This window comes from Neovison vison, chromosome 8, assembly GCF_020171115.1.
Source record: "Neovison vison isolate M4711 chromosome 8, ASM_NN_V1, whole genome shotgun sequence".
Lineage (NCBI taxonomy): Eukaryota > Metazoa > Chordata > Mammalia > Carnivora > Mustelidae > Neogale > Neogale vison.
This window is the reverse complement of record NC_058098.1, coordinates 27,723,444-27,731,926: the sequence shown is the minus strand read 5'-3', so window position 1 is coordinate 27,731,926 and position 8,483 is coordinate 27,723,444. Positions and strand designations below refer to the sequence as shown.

Below are 8,483 nucleotides of genomic sequence, written 5' to 3'. Positions count from 1 at the left end.
CTGCCAGAGGTAGGACAAGTGATCTATGGCATGTCACCATTAACATAAAGATCTGGAATCAAACATTTCTTTTCCTTGTAAGCCACTGGGTAAACACAGAAAGTTCAAACCATGCAAAAGTAGTGCCGTGAACTACACTAGACCTGGAAAGGTCATGAGAATTTCCCTATAGCTCATCCTGACCAGAACCTTCCCAAATCAAACCCAACCCCTCTGTGGCATTCCAGCCACAGTACCCCAAGGTGGCTACTTCCAAAGCCATGCCCTGCTCCCTAGGGGTGACTGGTTCTGGTCCCTATCTTGCTCGGCCTAGGTCAAATTCTTTTTTTAGAAAACAAACAGAAGACAAAACCACAATGAGATACCACTTCGCACCTACTAGGATGGTTCTATCCAAGAAGAAGAACAAGTACTGGAGAGGATGTTGAAAAACTAGAACCTTCCTACCCTGATGGTGGGAATGTAAAATGGTGCAGCCAGTTTGGAAAAGTCTAATAGTTCTTCAAAAAGTTAAACTGAATTGCCACACAATCGAGCAAGTCCACTCCTAGGTATGTACCCAAGAGAAATGAAAATGTAGGTCTACACAAAGATCTGTACACAAATGTCCACAGCAGCATTGTTCACAAAGATGAAAAGTGGAAACAACCCAACAATTGTCCCTTAACTGCAAGTGGCTAAAGAAAATGTGGTATATATTCACACAATGGAATATTATTTAGCCATCAAAAGGAATGCAGTACGGACAACCTGCTACAGCATGGGTATGAATCTTGAAAATGCGAAGTGGAAAAAGCCAGACACAAAATGCCACACATTATGTGATTCTACTGAGAACTGCCCAGAACAGGCAAATCCTTAGAGAGAAAACAGACTATTGGCTGCCCGGGGCTGGAAAGCAAAGTCGTGGGGATGACCCTTAATAGGTACCAGGGGGTTTCTTTTTGAGGTGGTGAAATGTTTGGGAATTGATGTGATGAACGCAAAACATTGTGAATACACTAAAAACCACTGAATCACACACTTTAAAAAAGTAAACTTTATGGGTATGTGAAGTGTATCTTAATAAAGCTGTTATATATAAAAAAAGGAACACGTTATTAAGTGCTGATTTTATTGTTAAGGCTCCCACCTTTCAAATTCCACAAGACATACCCGCAACCACTCCTGTTGGCTGCCTGGCGATTGCTGGCAGTTGGGAGGAGTGAAGTGGCCCAGACCACGAGCACAGACAGCATGACCTGAAAGTTCCTGAAGGCCCCGTTCACTACCCCCGGCACAACTAAGACATTGTCTGTGTTCCTCAGTGTCCTTGATACAAGGAGATCCATGCAAAAAATGGCTGATTCTGCAGATGACAGTCACTGAAGTTTCTGTTTTCAGAAAAGAGAATTATGTATAAGACCATCCTTTTGACCTTTGCTACTAGAAAACCTAAGTGGCAAATTCATTGTTCCAATCTTCTTTTCCTCGAATCATGGTTCTAAAGTGATCTACTTTCCCTGCTTGTCTGATGGTTTCTAGTGTGATGTTTCTTTAGATGCTTCCTTTCATGATAAAGGATGCCTGTGTGACCAAAGTGCCCCACATCCTTTCCACAACAGGAAAAATCCAGTTCCAAAACAAAAACGTTCCACCCATGTGCAGGCCTGAGGAAGACTATGACTGATGGCTGCATCCGTAGCTCTGCCAAACCTCTGCATCTCTCTCCAGAGTAGAAACGTTCTAAAGGTGCCGAGGTGGTCTTTTAATAACTCGGTGCTTGAGATGGGGTCTGCCAGAAATGCCCAGGGAGCCTGCTCACGCTAGCCTCCCCACAGGCCCCAGCTCAGTTTATCCCTGACCCACACTCGGACAGGCATTTCCAGGCTACAGCATATTAGCAGACACCTCAAGAAGTCTCTGGTAGCCTACCCTCTGCCCACAGATAAACAGTATGCCCTAATACCAGGGAAAGAACCCAAGGAGCTAAGAAGTAAAAGGACCCACCCATGGATGAAATGCTAGTTGTGGAGGGAAAGTGACTAATGCTTTGATCTCTTGCCTATGAGCCTGTTGCTCCATGGTGTTCTTTCCACTCCAGCACAGGGGTTCATCACTGACCACGTCTGTCAGGTCTCGGGCTGAAAAGGATCCGGAGAACACCAGAGGTCAGGCGGGCCTGGACAAAGGACACCGGCTTCCAGAGGCTGGGCTCCCTGCTCTTGCCAGAGTTCAATACCATACTCAGAGCCCATGCTCCTTGGCTCTTCTTGGCCGGGCCCCGAGGGGCACAGAATTACTCTGTAGGTAAGTACCACACAGAGCCTTGAAATTTCATTCCTTCCTTTGCCCCCATTCCTAGAGGTGGCCACACACAGAAGCAGACACCAGAATGTTTTAGAGTACAAAGGGTCCCCTCACATTTCATAGACAACAAGAAGGCCCCGCAAGGGGAAAGCCCTTAGGGTCAACTCAGTAAGTTAGCTGCAGAAATGAGATCAGCCTTCAGGTCTGTTTATTCTGCTTCAAGGCTTCCACTATCTAGGTACAGAAGGACTGAGGACGCACACAGGCGGAACTAGGTCCCTTCTCGGAATGACGCAGGCTTTTTGCAATATGCCTGCCCTTGTGAAAGTCATCCTTGTGGCCCTATGGGGTTTTCAATCCCTCATTTTCGGCCTTGCAGCCACACTGGGACCCACCTGAGTGACGTCAGGAACCAGAAAGCAATTTATGAAGGGATGGGGCCTAAGAAACAAGAACAGGCCCTGGGTAGGAGAAGAGTCATTTAGCCCCACAATGATTTAAACTCTAAAGTCTCAGAAATGGAAAGAGCTGGGCAGTAAAGAACAGTGGGAGACTGGCAACATGATTTTTGTATTGACATTTGGTTCTTATAATAACATCCAAAATGTGTTCTGTTCTTATAGCGCTGCAGCTGGGACTGCATCGGGCTGAGGGCAGATGTTGCCGGAGTCTCTCTTGAGAAGTGAGGGGGAGCTGGTGGGGAGAGAGACGCACACATTGGTTTCTCTTTGGGACCTATATGCAGCTTGGTGGAGAGCTGCAGCAGGTGCCTTGGTTCTGACAAGGGGTGGGGAGGCAATCCCAGCTGGCCCGCAAACACATGGGCAGAGTCCCTCGCCCCCAGCCCTCAAGAACACAATTGCTGATGGGGCGGCGGTGGCAGCTCCAGGACAGTGGAGGGAAGGCTGGGATGTTACATTCTTGAGGCCTTCACAGGTACATGTCATCGAAGCCCGGCGGGGGGAGATGGTCTGGGTTGGGTCTGGAATGGAAAGAGGGGCTGGTGAGTTGGGAGTGATGGAGGGGCTGGGGCACATGGGCAGATGGGCCCTAAGAGCAGAGGGAGCCTGTCCTCCAGAACAAAGTACTCTGTGGGCCGGAAGAGCATGTGCTCTACAGTCATGGCTTGAATCCTGACTCTCCCACCTGGGAGAAGTTAATTCATTTCTCAGGGCCTTGATTTCTACAGGATGTGAATGGAGTGTTGCTATCAGGAACCAGCGAGTTCCCGACACAGACTAAACTTCAGGAAGCGTGAGGAGCTCTTCCTCCTCTGAGTGCTCTCTGAAGGGGCTGGAGGCAGGGAGGCACTGAGGGATGGGGAGCTCCAGGGAGGCATCAGGCAGGGGCCTGGATGAGGCCCCACTCCCTTGGATGGAAGGGGGATGGAGCCAGGGGCACCTCTGCGCCTGTAGTCAGACCCCTCGTTCCTGCAAAGCTGAGCGGAGCTGCCATCAGGCCCTGCTTCTCAGCAGGCCCGAGTAAGTACCTACCCAGATGGACTGGTCCCAATGGGTCCAAAGGGGTCAAAGCGTGCTCCTGGGGGCACAGCGCCTGGAGGAAGACGGTTTGGGAGGCCCGAGGATGGGTCAATGAGTGCTCTTGGGAAGCCAGTTCTCAGGGGATCCACAATCATGCCACCTCTCCGACACCTGAGGCAAGAAGAAAAGACGGGTGAGCAGGTGTGGCAAGAAGCTGCTGAAGAAGAGGCGAAGGAGGTGAGAGTGGACGAAGAATGCCCTGATAGCTCCTCTGGACAGCTCAAGCAGACAGAGGTGGCTGGTTACCTGAGTGCCAGCAGGAAGCGGGCAAGAACAAGAGCACACCAAGAGCACATTTTTCCTGGAGCACTCGGCTTGTCCTTTGAGATCTCCAGGCTCCCTGAACCCACAAAACAGAGATTGCTGCCACATCCTACATCTAAGGGGGGCAATTTGAACAAGAACGGGTGCCAGAACTTGCCAAGGTCAATGCAGAACCATCTCAAGGCTCTGCAGGGCACTACTTTAGGTCTACAGACTAGTAGTAGCAGTGAGACGATGCATGACGCTGGCTTTCCTGTGGTTTCCTTAGAGGGCCTCGGGGTGATCTATGACTCCACCACTAGGGCCAGTGGGGCCAGCGGGTGACAGAAGAGCTTGCCTGCCCGGCTTGCTCGGCCCTGCCCGGCAGCAGAGCTCTCCACAAAGCTCCAGGCACGGCCGAGCCGAAACAGGAGCAGGGACTTCACAGCTGCTCAGCAACAGTGGCCTCCTTCACCCCAAAGGAAGACTGACACAAAGCTCTAAGATTAGAAGATGAGCCGGGGCTGAAAAGTCACAACAGAAGTAGGGTGTGTTGCTGCCCCCTCCCTAGCAGCACTCACCCGAAGGGGTCCAGGTCCTCTCCCCCGACAGCAAACGGGCCCAGGGGATCACACCTGAAACAAACAAGGGGCAATTACCACAAGTCCCGAAGCAGTCAGGCGCCTGGGTTCCCAGGGGCTTAAAGCCAACGCCTGTGGGGTCACAACAACACTCCCAGGTATGGGGACAGGGGACACCCCTACCTGGGACCATTAAACAAGGGACACTTCAAAGTGGTCTTCCACACAGACTAACGCTGATAATGAACACAAAGCAAGGAGGATCCGCTTATAAAAATATTAAATAAAAATATTAACCCTGGTATCCTCCAGATAAATTTTGTTTACACTTTTCTCAAGTTCCTAAACTTTATGTAAAAAATCAAGAACTTTTAGGTCAGAAAATACCTGAACACTAAAACCAGAGCTCCAAGACTAAGATTTGAGAGCTTTCAGGATGGAGTGAGATGGGTTATCACACAGCCAAAACAGGACTCCGCAGCCTTTTTCCATGATGGCCTCTGTGTGACACTTCAATCCCACAGACCCCGTGTGTCTGCTTATACACTGCAGTCCATGGAGGGCCGAAAACCACTGCCCCCCGAAGAGTTTTTCACCCCCACATCATAAGCCCATTTTTGCTCTCACTGGGAATGCACAGGCTAGGATCATTAAGCGAGGGCGTGCTTTCTGGAAGCAATTCTATACTGGCTAACATACAGATCATAATAAGCATCTTTCAAAAGTCTTAGGTATCTTCACACTTTTTGACTCAACAGTTTCATATCTAAGTCTCCATCTCAAAGAACACATCATTCAAATTAAAGTATCACCACAGACTTTAATCAAGGGAACTGGAATTGGCCTAAATAGGGACCGGTTAGGCACGTTAGTGTATTGCTGAATGCAATTATGGAGACAATGTTCTTAGTTTTAAACTGATATGAAAAAATATTTATGCTCTAGTGTTAACTGCGTGGGGGAAACGGACAGTCTAGGAGTAGCCTAAGAAATCAACCATGAGAAGTGTGTGTGTGGGTGTGTATGTATAAATAAAACTAGAAAGAAGCACATAGAAAATATAAACAGCGATACTTACTCCTGGAATGATTATCTTTACTCTTTCCTGTTTTTTTCTATAAAGGATATGGATATAATAAAACAAAAAAGATTTAGAATTTGCAGAATTGTGCTTTGGAGTCTGATGGAGTCCTAGAGAGTGATAGGAGCCAGGCAGTTCTGAGGTTGGTGGGGGGTAGGGGTGTTTCTGCCAGACCTTTGGAGCTAAACAGCAGCTAATATATGCTTACAGGTAAGGGACCATTATTAAAGAACTGGGGAAAAAAATCCAAAAGGAGGTGTTTCTTCAGTTGGCTTTGCCTAATACGCTGGAAAGGATACTGGGATTTAGGTAGACATGGCTAGGTTTCCAAGGTAAGGAATTCTTCCTGACCTAGATGACTGTTCCCAAGTCATGGTTCATGGAGCTGATGGTGGAAGTTTCTGGTGACCTCTGTTACCTGCCACCCTGGATACACCAGGTGTGCTGGAGAGCTGTGAGCATCTTACCTACTATTCCCATGCCCTGCCCTGCTACAGAACAGCAAACAGAAGGAGCCTCTAATGACCACAAAATGCCTGGGAGAACACAGCCATATTCTTCTCGTACTTCAGACTTCTCTCTTTCTGTCTCCTGGGCCACAGAGGGTGGGACAGGGAGAACAATGGAGGCTGGAAAGGCAGCTGCTGGGCCCAACCTGACCACTGGGTACTTGAAATTGTCACAACACTCATGCCTCACTTCAGGTCAGGTTTTGCTAAGGAACAAGGTTTGGCACCAGTCTCATGGGAAAAAAAAACAAAAAAACAAAACAAAACTTTGATTTTCAGAGCTCTTTTGATATCAGAATTGCACATAAAAGATTGTAGGCCCACAGAAGTAAAAATTCTCCTTCTCATCCCTGTTCCCCAGACTCCTAGGTCTTCTACAGATGACTAAGGTATCAGTTTCTTGTATGTTCTTCCAAAGACACTCTGCATACAGAGTGAGCAAATATGTATCTCTCCTACTTTTTTAACAAATGGATGTGCCGAGCTCCTTACATACATTATCTTATTTTGTCTTTGCATCAGGCCTCTGAGTACACATATTTTTATTCTTATTTTACAGATGAGGAAACAGGCTCAGAGAAGCAAGGCTTCTTATACAAGGCCACAAAGGTAGTAAGGGCCAACACGATATTCATGCCAGGTCTGCCTAACTTCAAAACCCATGCTTTTTAAACTAATGTGTTGAGACCATTTACATTTAACGTGATTTTATGTGAGATGTTTAGATTTATATCTACCATTTATTGTTTTCCAATCTTCTGTTTTCCTCTCTCTTTTTATTCAATTTGAGTGTTTCTGACTAGATCTCTGTAGATTTTTTTCCCAAATAGTTGCTCCAAGGATTGAATACACATATTTAACTTCTTCAGTCTACTTAGAAATAGTATTTTACCATTTCAAGTAGAAGGCTGAGACCATACCAGCATATATAGGTCCATTTATCCTCCTCCCTTTATGCTACAGTTGACCCATATTACACAACATACATTGAGATGCCACGATTTTTGCTTTAAACTTTAACACATTTTGGAGAATTCAAGAGGAGAGCAGTCAATTACATTTACCCAGACATTTACCATTTTTGGTAAATTGCTTTTCCTTCATTCCTGATGTTCCACGTCTCCATCTGGTATCATTTCCCTTCTATCTGAAGAACTTCCTTTGGCAATTTCTTTTGTGAAGAGTTGTTGACTATGAATTCTCTTAGTTTCCTTTCACTGAGAATATTTTAATATCCTCCAGAATTAAAGCAAAATATTTGCTGGATACAGAATTCTGGGTTAACAATTCTTTTTTCTCCACACTTTAAGAACATTGATCTACTTCTTCCTGGTGTCCATGTTTTCTGATGAGAAATCGATATTCAAGTTCTTGTTCTTCTATAAGCAAGTCATTGTTTTTCCTTAGACACTTTCATTTTTTTCTTGGTTTTTAGTTTTCAGGAGTTTGATTACATTTCCATGCATGGAATTCCTTGGGTTTATCCTATTTAGGGTTTGCAGAGTTTTTTGAATTTGTGGGTTTATGTCTTTTGCCAAATTTGGGAAGTGTTCAGGCATCATTTTCTTCAAGTAATTTTTCTGTACTGTACTCTTTCTCTTTTTCTTAGACTCAAATCACCCCAATGTTAGACCTTTCATAATTCACTCACAAATCCCTGATATCTCATTTTTAAATCTTTTTTTTCCCCTCTGTGTTCAGATGGGATAATTTCTAGTGCTCTATTTTCAAGTTCACGCTTTCTTCTATTATTTAACCATTCATCCAGTGAGGTTATTTTGATTATTTTATTTTTCAATTCTAAAATTTCCATTTGGTTCTTCATCGTATCTTATTTCTTCACTGAGACCAATTATTTCACTTATTTCAAGACTGTTTGCCCTCACTTGGAACATTTTTATAATAGCTGCTTTGTATCTTTGCCAAATAATCCCAACATCTGTGTCATTTCAGAGCTGGCATCTGTTGTCTTTTTGTGAGTTGAAGTTTTCTTGGTTCTCTGTATGCCCAATAATTCAGGATTGTATCCTGCATAGTCTGAACATTTGTTATGAGGTTCTGGAGGCATCCTGCTGTTTTTATTTTAGCAGGCAATCAACATAGCTGGGTTCAGGATCCAAATTCTCATTTTAATGTCAGTTGTTTTCAGAGCCTTTTGCTGTGCCCTTTAGTTCTATACCACGTATGTGCTACACTGTCTGAACCACCTTGGCAGTTCTACTCGAACTTTAATGTGCAG

At 45.5% G+C, this 8,483-nt stretch overlaps 1 protein-coding gene across 1 annotated transcript in view; it reads right to left on the bottom strand.

Moving 5' to 3' along the window:
* Positions 1 to 1,097: 1,097 nt before the first annotated feature.
* Positions 1,098 to 8,483, bottom strand: part of PSMF1 (proteasome inhibitor subunit 1) — a 45,596-nt gene continuing 38,210 nt past the window's right edge. The window contains exons 6-8 of the mRNA XM_044263316.1: positions 4,655 to 4,708; positions 3,783 to 3,941; positions 1,098 to 3,271 (exon numbers count right to left, since the gene is read on the bottom strand). Coding sequence (XP_044119251.1) covers positions 3,220 to 3,271; positions 3,783 to 3,941; positions 4,655 to 4,708 — 265 coding nt within the window. The 3' untranslated portion in view covers positions 1,098 to 3,219. The remainder of the gene's footprint in view (positions 3,272 to 3,782; positions 3,942 to 4,654; positions 4,709 to 8,483) is intronic.